This window comes from Aethalodelphis obliquidens, unplaced genomic scaffold (assembly GCF_003676395.1).
Source record: "Aethalodelphis obliquidens isolate GAN/ISIS:26980383/991018 unplaced genomic scaffold, ASM367639v1 scaffold41, whole genome shotgun sequence".
NCBI lineage: Eukaryota > Metazoa > Chordata > Mammalia > Artiodactyla > Delphinidae > Aethalodelphis > Aethalodelphis obliquidens.
In genome coordinates, this window is record NW_020837985.1 from 7,324,066 (window position 1) to 7,339,919 (window position 15,854).

A 15,854-nucleotide genomic window follows, 5' to 3' on the forward strand; every position below is an offset into this window, starting at 1 on the left:
TCAACACCCGCTGCAAATGTCCCCTCCCCGCGAAGCCTGCCGACGCAGCTGGACACCCTGCTTCAGCATTTCCGCAGTATTTGGTGAAGAACGCATGGCACTCGTGTCCCTCCTGGACCACGAGCTCCTTGAGCACAAGGGTGGAGAAGCCCAAACCCCAGGCACCAGTCCAGTGGAGTGAACGGCTAAGCACAGACAGTCCACACGCACTGTGGCATCTGGGTCACATGACACACAGGCATGCCCGTCTGCAAATGGGCAGCATGGCTTTTCCCAGAAGCTCCCCAAATCCAGAACACCTATTAGGGGCTTTCTGACGAGGCCTTTAAAAGCATTCAGCTGAGCTCCCTATCAGTTACAAACAAACAAAACAGCCATGACACGATTCACTGGCAAGGGGAGGTGACCCATGCAAACCAGCAGGGCCAGGACCCCGTGGGCGCCGGGAGACACCGGGCTCTTGAGCGAACCTGGTGGCAGGCTGGTGAGCTACAAAGGGAGATAAAGACAGAAACCGTGTTCCTTGTGGATAGAAATTTGTTATCAGCCACCAGTGTCACTGAAATGGTAAACTACTAACTGATCTGCGCAGGTCTGTTTATTCTCAATCGATTATGAGGTACCTGCTGCATCCTGGGCTCGACCCTAGGCTCTGTGAACACAGAAAGGAACAAGACAGACAAGGGCCCTGCTCTCACGGAGCTAGGTTCCAGAGACCGAAAAACCGAACATAAATGAAACACCTGTCAGCGGCGATCTGGGGTCCTGAGGGAAACACTGGGGAGGGGGCTCCCTCAGAGAGGATGGCCCAGGAGACAGACATGCAGGCGCAGGAGGACGGGAGGGAGCGAGGCTTTCAAGCCCATGACAGAGCTGCAGGGAGGGGGCGGCCCCAGGAAGGAAAGAGCCCGGTGGAGCCAGAGGTGAAAGCAGGCCAGCGAGGCTGAGCGGGGGACAGGAGCTGGGAGGGACCAGCCTGACCACCTGGGCCCTGGTGGGTGTCTGGTGCACAAAAAGTGCTCAGCAGCTTATCACTAGCACACTTTTTAAGCGGTGGTGGTATTTTCCCCCATGTTTCTTTGGCCATAAGAGGCTGTGCAATCATATGTATCCAGGCCCTCACCCAGCGTGGGTGCGGTCTGGTCCATCTGCTGGGTGTGCTGAGCGCCCACTGCCCCCCGAGCCCCGTGCTCTGCCTGGCTCAGGCAGTGAGGGCCCTGACTGGAGGACAACTTACCCCAAGGAACTGCGCCTTTGTTTGGGGGCCCGTGAGGTAGTGGGCTGGGAGGGTCGGATAGGGTTCTCTTGTGTCCGGGCGGTGGGGGAGGAGGCCTCTTCTTGGACAGAGTGGAGCTGCCACTAGAGGTCTGGGTGCTTAGAGGGAGTGCTGAAGGTGGGCCAGTTGGACCTGGAAAGGAATCGAATGGTGCAGGAAGGTTAATCCCGGTCTCGCAGAGGGAAGAGCCTGTGTGCAGTCACTCCCACGCATCAGATGGAGTGTGACACACAGAGACTGAAGCACGAGGCTGGGGACGGCCAAGTCCATCGACCCGGTAATCCCCAAAAGAGGGCTTTTAAAAATTGCTGGTAAAAAAATTAAAAAGGAGACTGTGTGCTTTTAAGAAACAAAACGTCAGCCAACATGGAACACTAATGGGTTTAGATCATCCTTTGGGTACAACGGGAGAAATAAAACACACACATTTTAAACCAGTAACTCACTGGAACCACGGCAAAACCTACAGAGGAAGAAGGCACACAGCACTGCCAGCAAAGTCAATGGAGAAAGAGCAAAATACTGACTAAGGGCTTCCCTGGTGGCGCAGTGGTTGAGAGTCTGCCTGCCGATGCAGGGGACGCGGGTTCGTGCCCCGGTCCGGGAAGATCCCACATGCCGCGGAGCAGCTGGGCCCGTGAGCCATGGCCGCTGAGCCTGTGCGTCCGGAGCCTGTGCTCCACAACAGGAGAGGCCACAGTGGTGAGAGGCCCGTGTACCGCAAAAAAAAACAAAAAACAAAACCGACTAAACCTCCAAAGGGCCTCACGTGGAAACATGAACACTGGATTCATAGAATAGGGTTTCTCTCTCCACTGCAATTTTTTTTTCAGTCAGCAAACGTTGCCTGAAGTTTTTTTTTAAATGACTTTTATAAATAATGAAGGTTCTAATGGAAAGGGTTACTTGGAAAGAAGGGAAATCCAAAAACCCTTTTTTCCTCCAATTCTGAACTGTTCTAGATATCATAAACCACCTATTATATTGGAAGCTTGAACAAGTTACATAAGCTTCACTGATTTCTATAGGTTAAAAAAAAATTTTTTTTTAAATTTTTGCCTGTGTTGGGTCTTTGTTGCTGCGCGCGGGCTTTCTCTAGTTGCAGCGAGCGGGGGCTACTCTTCGTTGCGCTGCGCGGGCTTCTCACTGCAGTGGCTTCTCTTGCTGAGGAGCACGGGCTCTAGGTGCGCGGGCTTCAGTAGCTGTGGCACGCGGGCTCAGTAGTAGTGGCTTGCGGGCTCTAGAGCGCAGGCTCAGTAGTTGTGGCGCACGGGCTTAGTTGCTCTGTGGCATGTGGGATCTTCCCGGACCAGGGCTCAAACCCGTGTCTCCTGCATTGGCAGGCAGATTTGTAACCACTGCGCCACCAGGGAAGCCCTGATTTCTAAAGGTTTTTAAAAAGATTCTACTTTCTCCAGAGGTAATGATAGGATAGCAATAATATATTAATATCACACACACACACACACCACTACTGCAAAAGTTGACTTTTTGAACTAACGCTTTAAGAAAAAAAGGAGTTTGTTTTCAATGAGTGCTATGGGAGTAGTATATATGCTGTTAATTTTGTTTATTCCAAGAGACACTGAAGTGGCCGGTGTGTGCCGAGCACTATATGCTGGGCACTTTGACAAATCTCTCTTTATGATCATTACCAGGTTATGGTTTAACTGGACAACGGTGTCCACAAACATTAAAAGAGAAAAAAAGGAAAGAAACAAAAAAAGCTAGGAACACTGCCACACCAAATGTTTATCGCAGGATAGCAGGTACCTGGTGATCCAGAAAGGCTCCAAAAGAGCTTTCTACATTCTGCATATTAAAAGAGAAGCGTAATTACTGCTGGCCTCCTTCCTTGGGAAAGCAAGCTTTGCTATTTCCCGTGATCAATTACCGCTCAGTACAAACACAGATTTAAACCCCCATTTCTCAAAGACAGTCTCGTCTTGGAAGTAAATACCGTTCATCTCAGTAAAATGGTCGTGTGCTTTAGAATTAAATGGCCCTAGCGGCAGTATTTATTCTCAGTCCTACTGATGAGATACGTGATGGAAGCCTTACCGATATCCCCAATCAACGCCTAATTACGGCACCAGTCACTGACGTTTCAGAAACTGTTTCATTTTTTAACAGTAAAGGCATTGTTATTTTAGCCTTGTGTTTGTACAGTGCTTCCTAGTTTTCAAAATGTGTTGGTACATGCTATTTGCCTTGATTTTCGTAACAACCCTGTGAGGCATGTGGGTCTGGTATTACTGGCCCCATTTGGCAGCTAGGAAAGCGGGGCTGTTGCCACGAGGGGCGGAGCTGAACCGTGATGCAGGTCTCTGGGGGTGGCGAGGGCTCGCCCCGTCCTGAAAGCCAGGCCAGTATTTTCTGGGCTCGCCACACGAGGAAAATGGCAACAACAACGCTCGGTACTAGGAAGTGGAACTTTCCTCTTGGAAATAAATGGAGAATACATAATAGACAATGGTGAGATTCCCCAGCAGTTTCGTCTGTATCGCCATCTAGGGACTTCCTGATGCAATGCATCTGGAAGGCCATAATCAATCCGTTTCAAATCCCGCCTGGAAACACAGATGGCCAATGGAGCTATATCTCTGGGCAAAGCTGTCTGTGTACGTGGTTTTAGGAGTGATCAGACCAGAGTTGTCCTGTAACCACAAACCAAGCAAAATCAAGCTTCCTGAATCATCATTTAAAAAATGTAGGGGTTAGTGTTCCCTTCCTGACGTCATCACAGCCTTGTCTTACTTTCAGACATCAGCTACTACAGTCTCTAATTATCTGTCTTTGCTGACTCGTTCATTGCCTCTCTGTCCACCATGCTGCAGGTTCTACCAGGGTCAGGCTGTTCTCTGGCCTGGGGTACAAAAAGCTGCATTTAGTAAATACAGTATCGAATTAATGGATGAAAAAACTTCTACTTTTCTTGTTGTAAGGCTAGTGATCCTTAAGGAAGACAGAACGTCTCACTTAGGGCGACAGATCAGAAACCAGGGAGAGAGGGGACCTGGGGAGAGATAGTGTGAAGTTCGAAAATAAATATTCAATACTGTAATGTACTTTCATGGCAAACAACACACAGACCCACCTATTGTTCTGTAACAGAAGTTACAGAAGGGAAGATACCATGAAATCTTCTTGGCTGGTAGGGCATGAGTTAAAAAAGGGTGAAAAACACTATATCAGACCCCAGAAAAGCAGACAAAATTTTATAACTTTACTGTAAAGAGCTCAAAAGACTTCCAAAATAAGTAACTGGTCTTTAAGCACTAAAAAGGATGTTTCCTGCCAACTAAACCTGAGCACTGGCTTGGTCAGGAAAGCAGCACTTCTGGAGGCGTAAAGAAAGCTAAAACAGAAAAAACAAAAAAACAGTAAACACAGCATCAAACAAACTCGAAAGGGGTGGGAGGCAAGATTAACAGGTGGGGAGGGGACTCGGGCAGCCAGTTTTCTTCCCTCCACTCTGCCAGGGCCTGTGGGAATAAGGAGAAAACACCCTAAGCCACATTTGCCGCTAATACTGGCTATTATGTCAAATTATCCTCTAACACTTTTTCTTAAAAATATGGTCTAGATTTCCGAAGCTGCCATATATAGCTCCCAGGTTAAATTATTAGAAGGTCTTCTACAAGGAGGCAGGGTGTACCAACGCAGCTCTTACTGGGGGTTCACGTGCCTGGGGTTCTCCTGTATCTCCAGCAGCCTCTTGGTCACTCACTTAGACGTTCTGCCAGGGCTTCAACGTTAGTGGCCCCATGTGAGCTGTGCTGCCTCGAGCACCTCACCGTCACCGGCTCAGGGAGGTCCCTCACTGAGGCCTGCAGCTCAGACGTGTGGCCACCATGCGGCCAGAGCTCGGGAAGCCCACACGCGTGACGCCGCCGTGCATCTCAGAAGCCTTGAAGTTAATGACAGAGTTATATAGACAACTCTGGACAATACAAATGACAAACTTACCATTTTCTAATGGTTTTCACAGTACAGAACTTAAAAAGAATGGAAAGTTTCTATCATTTAAAAAGTAGATAGGGACTTCCCTGGTGGTGCAGTGGTTACGAATCCACCTGCCAATTCAGGGGACAGAGGTCCGAGCCCTGGTCCGGGAAGATTTCACATGCCGTGGAGCAACTAAGCCCATGTGCCACAACTACTGAGCTTATGCGCCACAACTACTGAGCCTGTGCACCTAGAGCCCATGCTCTGCAACAAGAAAAGCCACCGCAAGGAGAAGCCCGTGCATCACAAATAAAAGTAGCCCCCCTCGCCACAACTAGAGAAAGCCTGCGCACAGCAACGAAGACCCAACGTGGCCAAAAATAAATAAAAAATAAAAATAAATAAATTTATATATTAAAAAAATGTAGATAAAGATGCAAGAATATTTACTTAGAGAAGAACTGTGTGTAGTAGGAAGGCGCTATCATCATCTCCATGCTCAGGTGGGGAAACAGAGGCACGGTGCAGAGGAGAGGAGTGTGTGGAGAAAGCACGGTAGGTTGGCAGCAGGCCTGGCAGGATCCCAACATGGCAGTGACACTGTGACAGACACAGCGCTGCACACAGAACACGCAGGAGCCATTCACGTGTCCTTCAGTCTCCTTCCAAGACACTGATCATTAAGAGAAAAGTGCCGAACTCAAGGCTCAGGGATGGTTCTTTAACACTCATATATTCTTTCTTCTTTTTCTTTTTAAAAGGATTTATTTTGCTTTTAAAAATTTATTTAGGGCTTCCCTGGTGGGGCAGTGGTCAAGAGTCCGCCGATGCAGGGGACACGGGTTCGTGCCCCGGTCCTGGAAGATCCCATGTGCCGTGGAGCGGCTGGGCCCGTGAGCCATGGCCGCTGAGCCTGCGCGTCCGGAGCCTGTGCTCCGCAATGGGAGAGGCCACAGCAGTGAGAGGCCCGCCTACCGCAAAAAAAAAAAATTATTTTTGGCTGTGTTGGGTCTTCGTTGCTGCATGCAGGCTTTCTCTAGTTGCGGTGAGTGGGCTTCTCATTGCAGTGGCTTCTCTTGTTGCAGAGCACAGGCTCTAGGTGCGCGGGCTTCAGTAGTTGTGACACGTGGGCTCAGTAGTTGTGGCTCGTGGGCTCTAGAGCACAGGCTCAGTAGTTGTGGCACATGGGCTCAGTAGTTGTGGCTCGCGGGCTCTAGAGCACAGGCTCAGTAGTTGTGGCGCACAGGCTTAGTTGCTCCGCGGCATGTGGGATCTTCCCGGACCAGGGCTCGACCCCGTGTCCCCTGCACTGGCAGGTGGATTCCCAACCACTGTGCCCCCAGGGAAGCCCTGCTCATACGTTCTTATGTGCAAGACGCACAACAGCATTTCCTCTGCTCCCCTTTCCGCACCCCGGCGGTCGGGCGAACTTTGCTCCCCTTTCCGCACCCCGGTGGTCGGGCGACTGGGCTGGCGAGCCCGGCACTGCTGAGGGCAGGAGTCACAGACGTGCTCTTGGCCAGCAAGGAGGCCAATGCATGGCGATACACGTGTGCAGTGCTTTAAAAAGGATTGAGAGAGACGGACAAAAATAGGCAGAACAAACAAGCAAACAAAAACCCACTCACACACACACAAAAAAACCCCAGAAAAATCCAGAAAATTCAACACAAATGAAGGACAATGGTCCATGGGAAGCTTTAAAGTGGAGCCACTCAAATGGCTACCTTCCTGTGAGATAAAAAAAATCCCAGGGAACTCTACAGTCATCAGCATAAGAATAAAGCCACTCACAGGGAAACATCTCCTAGGCAAGCCCAACTCCTGGAGCAGGGCACTTGCTTACCTTCAGACCCTGGGGCAGTCTTCTCCCTGGCCACCCCCTCTCTGCCCTAACTGTTGCTACAGACCTCAAATGAGTCAGAGAAATGGTGTATAAAATGCTTAACAACTGAGTTTAGGCACAAACATGGTGCAGAAGGATCGTCAGCAAGTCAGTTATCACAGCCCCAGGACGTCTGGGTTAGTTTTATGAGTGTCCCCTCCTTGCTCTGGCCGCACATTTCTGGGACACGCTTTCACTGATTCTGCAGTTGTTTGTTCACTCAGCAGGCACTGATGGAGCCCCCTCTGTGCCAGGGATGCAGGGACAGCTCATTCCCAGCCTCCATGTGGAGGAGTTCTGCCTCCAGCGGGAGGGGGGAGTGAAAGGAAGACTCCCTTCACCCTCTCTTCAAATCTGGAGCGCCACCGACTACCGCCCCTGATGAGGGCGCAGCTCACCGCTTTCTCACCCACTGGAGCGCGAGCTTCCAAGCAGGAGCTCCCCGCTCCCCCCTCTGCTAGCTTGCCAGGGCCCAGGACACGTGCAGAACCGAACACATGCAGCAGGACCCAACAGGCTCCCATCCTATGTACTGAGTGCTCACGCTGTACCAGTCACTTTACATACGTTACTTCACGTTCTAAGCAGGGACCCAGCCAGCCAGACACCTGATTCTTATTTTTCAGATGAAGGCCCTGAAACTTAGCAAGATGAGTTAAATGTGAAAAGGAGACCAGGACAGGGACAGGGTTAGCACTTGGTGGGGAGGAACCCCAGCCTCCTAGGTGGGGCAGGGGAGAGAAGAGGACAGAGTGGGGTTTGAATTCACAGCGGCTCACAGCTGCCCAGCAGGCACGGTGTGGTTGACAGATGGACCTGCCTTGGAGGGTGTGTTACTCTCAAACTATACTCTTGGATTAATGTGGGTGCTTAGCTCTTCGCCTGCAGGGACGGTGAGGGCAGCACCGGGTTCAACATTCTCCGTGACAAGCACCCGCTGAGCCCTCGGTGCGCCAGGCCCTGAGCCGCTCTTGTGCAGATCACCTACTGGTTTATCAGACCAAGGCTGGAGCCCGTGTGAAACAGGAAGTCCATGTTATAGAAAACGTGTGTGGACTGCAGGATTCCTACAGGTATTCACAGGCTATGCAGAGGTGCTACACGACGCCTGAGTCCAGGGGACTGATCTCACAACAGATGGGAATGAACTGAAGTTAGTTAGCGTATCACTTCGTGCTTCTAAAAGCTTGAAAACTTAGTTCATTTAAGTAAGTCACATAAGCTTCTTGAGATCAGACTCATCGTTCATTTACTTGACAAATCCTTTGAGTGAAGGTGCCCACACCACGCCAGCCTTCGCCATTCAGAGCACCTGCTTATTTACCAGACTTGGGCAGCTCCACCCCGGTTCCCATTCCCCAAGGACACTTCTTTAAAGCTGAGGGGTTGCAGTGGCTCTCAAATGTCAGCCGCAGAACCCTCCCTGGGGCACAGACCAGGTGCCAGGTGCTGAGCTGGAAGCTTCCCGTCCCTCTCACTAACCTCCACAAAAATCTCGTGTCAAGTCCAGTCTGTGCCACGGCTGTGTAAAAGGTGTGGAATTTTACGATGGGAGCAAACTGCAGCTCTGTAGCTTAAAATGACTTAAAAAGCAAGCTACGCTGCTGTCAAGCGCCTGTTCTGGGGGCGGCATCACAGTACCATGGTGCCCATACCTTCTTCCCTACTCTGGGGACGTGTGTGGAGTCAGAGCCTGAACAGTCCTGATGGGAGTCCCTCGCGGTAGTTCAGCGCTCTGCATTTTACCAAATGCTTTCTCATATACTGTCTCACTGGATTCTGATGACAAATGCACGAGGAAGACAAGACAGAGATGGACCCTCTTCCTCAACATGGAAAAGAAGAAACTACCATAGAAGGTCTGGTTGCCAAGTCCTAAGGCCCACTTTAATTTTCTATCCTATTTCAGCCACCGCGTGACGTGGAAGTTCCTCAGCCTTTTCAGGGCTCTGTTTCCTTAGCTGTACGAAGGGTGGCAAATCACGTCAATCTTTCAGCATCCCTCTAGCTCTAAAAAAAAAATTCCAGGTTCTGTGACATGATTTTTGCTTAAAGATGAAGAACAAACCCATCTTGGCGACCCTGAAGAATATCTAGTCTTAATAAAGATACAGTGAAGTGGGGGGCTGGGCGGAGCTGCTGACCACGAGGGGGAAACTGCTGCATACTTAATTTTATAGCTTTGATTTAATCTCGCTGGACTTCACTTCTGAAGAGGGCGTAGGCAGCAAAACGTTTCAAAAGCTTAAGAGTGGTGAGCTCGGGATTCTGAATCGCTGAGTCGTCCAGCTCTGACTGGAGCTCTGCTCAAGCACAGGGGGCTTTGCCCGATGGCAACTTAGGTCAAACTCCTTACATTTTCATGAGGCAGCTGCAAGTTTTTGAAAATACTCCTGAGCTGGATTCAGAATAATTCCTTCTACTTTTGTCCTCTGTATTCCTCTCGTTAGTGGAAACTTTATCAGTTGTTTCTGCCTCACCGGAAACCATCATCCTTACGACCCCGAAGTTCTCAGTGTGCAAATGACTTCTGCTGCAAGCAGACACCTCTGCTTTACCTCCACGGGAAACTAGCAACCCAAACAACAAGACATCCTTGTTCCATGCAAACGGTTCAATCAGTTCAACAGAATGAAATGAAGAAAACGTAAGGAAAACAGAGGAGAGTTATCTCTGCGCAGAGCATCGGCTGGTCTTCAACTGTGTCTTCTGAGAACTCCATTCAAACATTATCACTTTTCCAAATGTGTGGGCACGTGAGCCAAGCTGCCTGCAGGAAGTGTCTCCCGCTTCGAACCCCTTATAAAAGTCATGCGCAGGCTGTGCTTCTTGTCTCACCAGCTCAGACCAACTCTCCGAATCTGATGTCCTGCTATAAGCAACCTGGAAGAACACTCTGACTGTAGCGGAGAGGGATGTCTATGTTCAATTATGGGATTGGGGGTGGGGGGTGGTAAGCAGTCTATCCTTAGCCGACCACGGTTGCTACGGCCAAGTCTCTAGGCACTCGTTTCAGCAGCTGCATCACTAAATAAATTTGGTCTTTGTCTTTGGGTCTTTGGGAAAGAGCTAATCAGAATTTATTCAAGGCAGCAGAGATATACTTGGCACTGAGTCAGTATACTTTATGGGTTTCTGCGTCCCCTTGAGATAAAATTATGGAAAGGGGTAGAGGGAGGTGAGGGTGCCTCCTGGCCCCTAGGACTCTGGTATCATTCTCTCCTGTAGCCCTTTTCCAAGGTTCTCAGTGACCGGGAGGCTCTCTGATAGGTCATCACCACTTTTTTTGGTAACCACGATCAGGGGATGTGAACTCTTTCAGAGTAACTCTCCACAGTCTTTCTTAGGGTGCAGAAAGGGACTCTCTGCTCTTAGCAGACTGCCACCCTGCTGGGGAGCATCATCGCCCCGCGGTGAGAGGGAACACAGTCCTCTTGCGGCACACATCTGCACCTTGCTATGCTAGTGACTTAAAAGGCACGTTCCAGCATGACGTGTGGAATGGTAAGGACACCACCGGCAGGTTAAGCCTTTGGGTTACGTGCGCCGTTGCTCTTCTGGTCGCTGGTTATCTCTGATGAGTGCTGTTTATGACCGAGCCTCATTTTAACTTTCTCCACTATTTTATAATCTATGAGGCCATTGGGGTCTAAGAACACTGCTCCCATTTATAACACTATTTCAATGGAGAATAAGCTCTGAAAAAACACTGCTTTGAATAAAGCTCACATTCCCCAGAAAATAGCCCCAGTGTGATTCAAATAGGCACGGCATTGTGCACCGGGGCCCTCAAACCTGCGTGAGCACGAGCGAGCGGAGGACACGGGGAGGATCCTGCACTTGGGTTTATGGCTGAGACCAGACCGGAAGCTACAGCTCCGGGTACCTCTCGAATACCCCCGGGAGGGGTGAGCCCTTAATGTTATCACTTCTGTGTCTCGACTCGTCCCCATATAGGTGGGAATACATGGACTTTCTGTGCAGGGCGTTCGGTGGATTCGGGGAACAGGATGCAGTCTTTGTGGACCGTCACCACCTGGCATGAGCCCCGTGGGGGCATGTGACAACACACGGCACAATGACCCTCCTCTGGTAAGATCCTGCCCCAGGTGGTATCTCGTGGAAAACCACTCGCCAGAGAGCACAGGAGTGTGGGTTCAGGTCACACAGGACCTGGGTAAGGATCCCAAACCCCCAAGAGCCCCAGGCCACTTACTCTAGAGCTCTGAACCAGGACCCTGTCTGCCTGGTGCCAGCAGCTGTCCTACCTTACCTTGTTCTGTGAGCGTGAAAAGAGAGGTGCTGGGCTTAGGGCCTCTCGTAAAGCAAAGGGCTTCGTAACTATTGCCTATCACTGTTACTACATTTTAGTGTAGAGGAAAGAAACTTCTCAAAGAAGAACTCAAATTCCACCCCATATTACACAGGAAAGAACGCTGGTTTGGGAGCCATGTGGACCCTGGATGGAACCTCAACTCCACCACTTACCGGCCGCATGACCTTTGAGCAAGTCATTCCACCTCAATTTTCTCATCTGTACAATGGGCGCAAAAGCACACACCTCACAGGATGGTTGTAAGGTTCACACAAGACAAGGCACGCGGAGTGCCCGTAACACTACTTCTCGGCTGTAACGTGGCAAATGATGAGGTCCCTGTTTCAAGCTGCCCTGATATCACAGCCCACACTCTGCCACTCAAAGGCACCTCGAAATTCTTACGTCAAAGCTGGGTCAACTCCCAGCTCTGAAGATGGAGTCACAAAGCCCTTCCCACAGCCTGTACCTTTCCCGGCGTTTCTAGGAGGCAGCGGGGGTGCCTCCGCAGTCGGCGCTGTGGGTGAGTCTGTGCTTGTGGAGACAAAGATCTGGTTGGTGAAGGCGCCGTAGGAGAGCCGTTGTTTGTCCCGCGGAGTGCTGAAGCCCGGCAGTGACAGCTTGTCCTGCGGGGAGATGCTGGAGGAGTGGCAGAAGCTCTGAGGTCTGGGTGAGCGCTCTTTCTTGATGGGGCTCGGCTGGCAAATGAAATAACAGTGCGGTGGGTCAGCTGATAGTCAAGGATGACGCTTCAGGTGTCCGGAGGACTCTGCAGGGCACGCTCAGGGGGGGATCTGGGCTCCTGTGGCTCTCTGCGTTTCTGGGGGGTCGGCCACACAAAAGCCTAGGAGCCACGACACAGCACAAGGGAAACATCCAGAGAGGACACTTCTCACTCTCCTGTCCTTACCAGGGTCCCACCAGGGACGTGCTGGTTAGGGAGCACTGTATTCAGAAGTAGAAGGTCACACAGATTTAACCTTGAATCCCCAAACACCTCCCCTGTGCAGGGCACGTTCACCAACAACTGAACAGTAGCTACTGCATTAACTTTTCCATCCCTGCTCAGCCCTTTAACGTCGAGGCTCTCCACGCTCACCTCTCTCCTCATTTTACACCCTCTTAGGAAGGAACCTCATCTGCACCCGCGGCGTGACCGCCACCTAATGTTGACGACTCGGGCCCGTGCGTCCAACCTCAGCCTCTTGGATTCCAAACGCTTTCAACCACCCATGACGGATCGCTGGCGTGTGCACTCGGCTCACAGCATCAGCACCCATGCAGCTTCCCAAGTGGGAAGTCTCCCAACCTCAGTGGCATCGAGAGCCACCCAGTCCTGCACGGAGAGCTCAGAAGCGCCGCTCGGACCCACAGCTCGTGCAGGCACTCACCAGCACCCCCTGGACCACTGGTCCCCTGAACAGCCCCTGCCTCAGTTTCTTTCAGCTCCAGCCCATTCTCCACGCTGCAGGCAGAGCTGGTGGGAAACCCTGTTCTCTGACAGCAAAGCTCTGCTGGCCTGTGCCTGCTTAGATGAAAGCCAAAGGGCTGAACCTGGCCTACCACCCCCTTACGCCCTTCCTGGTCTGGGCTGCCTGACACTCCAGGGGAGCCTCTTGCCTCTCCCCACCCAGTGCATGTGAAGGTACCTCACACCTCATCCCAAGCGGTCCTCTGATGTTCAGGCCCCATGATGACCCCCGGCCTCCGCACATGCTGTTCTCCCTCCCCAGAAGGATGCACTCCTTCCTACTTCCCTGCCTGGCAAGCTCCTTACCACCCTTAGAAACCCATCTCCCACAGTGTTTCCTTGGTAAGGTCTTCACTGCTCGCCAAGGCTGAGGCAGCCGCCCTGTCCTCTGAACACTTCTAAGGAATTTCGCCAACTCTTACTATAATGGTTACCTTGACTGTGTCGTAATTGAGCTTCTCTTAAAATGGTGAATGCCATTAGGACCCCTCGGTAGGAGCACCTTTGACTACTCCTTACATCCTGCCTGGGAAAGAGGAACCAGTGGATCCACAGCTGATGAAAAATGCACGCAGGAACCTTCAGAGGTAGCAACCGACAAGGGATTAATCTCCAAAAATACACAAACCGCTCAGGCAGCTCAGTATCAAAAAATGAAACAACCCAATTAAAAAATGGGCAGGAGATCTAAATAGACATTTCTCTAAAGAAGACATACAGATTGCCAATAAACACATGAAAAGATGCTCAACATCACTAATCATTAGAGAAATCCAAATCAAAACTACAAGGTATCACCTCATACCGGTCAGAATGGCCATCATCAAAAAATCCACAAACACTAAATGCTGGAGAGGGTGTGGAGAAAAGGGAACCCTCCTACACTAATGTAAATTGGTACAGCCACTATGGAGAACAGTACGGAGTTTCCTTAGAAAACCTAAAATAGAACTACCATATGACCCAGCAATCCCACTACCGGGCATATACCCAGAGAAAACCATAATTCAAAATGATACATGCACACCTCAATGTCTACTGCAGCACTATTTAGAACAGCCAGGTCATGGAAGCAACCTAAACGTTCACTGACAGAGGAATGGATAAATAAGATGTGGGACATATATACGATGGAATATTACTCAGCCATAAAAAAGAACAAAATAATGCCATTTGCAGCAACATGGATGGACCTAGAGATTATCACACTAAGTGAGTCAGACACAGAAAGACAAATATCATATGATATCACTTATATGTGGAATCTAAAAAAAGGGTACAAATGAACCTTCAGAGGTAATTCAGAGCTATCTATGATAAAGTCACACAGAACTGGGTTTAATCCCTGAGACTGTCTTTACTCACTGTGAGACTTTAGATACACCACGTGATTTCCCTGTCAGTCTTCTCCTCTGTAAAGTGGGACAATGACAACACCCCAATGGGCTTTTGATAGAGATGACCTGAGGTGACACGTGCTCGCTGCCACCTAGTTCATATTTAAACACTCAATCAGTGACAACTTGTTATTTATTAATTAGCTGTTTTGATGACTAATTTTACGTGTTGACTTGGCTAAGGCTATGGTGCACAGGTGACTGGTCAAACACCAGTCTAGATGTTGCTGTGAAGGTATTTTTTATATGTGGTTCACATTTAGGTTAGATTTTGAGTAACAGGGGTGGGCCTCATGCAGGCAGTCAAAGGGCTTAAGAGGAAAGACTAAGGATCCCCAAAGGAAGAAGGCTTTCTGCCTGAAAACTCAGGACTGCACCCTCAGCTCCTGTGGAGTCCCCAGCCTACTGGCTTGCCCTGGGGATTCTGGCCGGGCCCGCCCCAGGCATGTGAGCCAACTCCTTAAAATGAATTTCTCTCCATCTCTACACCACACACACCCCCCACGCAACCCCACACACACCACCCACCCACCCACCCCTACTGGTTGTTTCTCTGGAGAATCCTGACCAATACAGCTATTAAGTGGCACTCAACAAGGATCAGAGACTAAACAAAGAAAATGGCCCTGGTGAATCAGGTCGTAAGACCAAAATCAATCTCACAAAGAATGGGTCTTATCTGTATAGTGGAGAAAACCTGGGAGAAGGGCTAAGGAATCAGAGGCACTACGTACACTCACTTTGTCATCCAGATCATCATCGCTTTCATCCATCTCTTCCTGTCGAAGATTCCACTCATATTCTACGTGGACATGTGGATTGAACTTTCCAGATTTAGCCTGGGAAAGCTGAAAGTAACAGCAGGTGTAACCGCTGTAATTTCATTGCCAGGCACCCGGACATTATATAAACACTGAGCAAATCCCACCTCATTCCTGGTTTCGGATTCATCACCAGTAGCTGCACTGCAGGCAAAACTCTGATTATACAAACGGGACTGCCACAGGACAGACTGAAGAGGAATTGCAAAGAATTACGGGTGGAGCCTTTTTAATTCTGGTAACGTGACTTCTCTCCAAAATTAAAAGCTTTCTCAATATTATTAAAATGAGCCTCAAAACTGCAAATTCCCGCTGGAAGGCAAAAGCAGAGTCACTGAAGTGCGACAGGTAGGCCGGTAGGCCTTTAAACTCAGACAGTCCTGGTTCCACCCATGGCCCACTTTCTTAGTCATAAAATGGGGCAAGGGTAACTCCAACGTCCCTAAAGCATGCTTGTAAAAATAAAGACGTACAACTGCTGGGCCTGGGTGGGTACTTGGCACTTAGCAGGAACTCAAGGGAATGTAACTTATCTTTTCTATCTTATCCTTCCCTGTGGTTAAGAGAATCATGCTCTACGCAAAGGCCCAGAGGTATAAGCAAGAACTAGTGGGACTGGAGGTGAGTGTGTACACAGGATGCGGGGGAGGGGAGGGAGGGCACTGGACATTCTGAAAACCATTACACTCTGAACTTTGCTTGCCCAGTTTTTGGCACCGGCTTCCCAAGTAATTCTTTCCA

The 15,854-nt window shown here is 50.0% G+C and overlaps 1 protein-coding gene across 12 annotated transcripts in view; it reads right to left on the reverse strand.

Annotated features, from left to right (window-relative positions):
* Positions 1 to 15,854, reverse strand: part of ASAP1 (ArfGAP with SH3 domain, ankyrin repeat and PH domain 1) — a 349,713-nt gene that overhangs the window by 21,603 nt on the left and 312,256 nt on the right. For 6 of the 12 annotated variants that reach the window (XR_003438372.1, XM_027132473.1, XM_027132469.1 and 3 more), the window contains 4 exons: positions 15,221 to 15,304; positions 15,027 to 15,140; positions 11,894 to 12,122; positions 1,238 to 1,408 (listed from right to left, as the gene is read on the reverse strand). Coding sequence is in view for 11 of the 12 variants with exons in the window: in XM_027132473.1 (XP_026988274.1) it covers positions 1,238 to 1,408; positions 11,894 to 12,122; positions 15,027 to 15,140; positions 15,221 to 15,304 (598 nt within the window). In the remaining variant the exon portion in view is untranslated. The remainder of the gene's footprint in view (positions 1 to 1,237; positions 1,409 to 11,893; positions 12,123 to 15,026; positions 15,141 to 15,220; positions 15,305 to 15,854) is intronic. The other 6 variants (XM_027132470.1, XM_027132477.1, XM_027132472.1 and 3 more) reach the window with 6 other exon arrangements.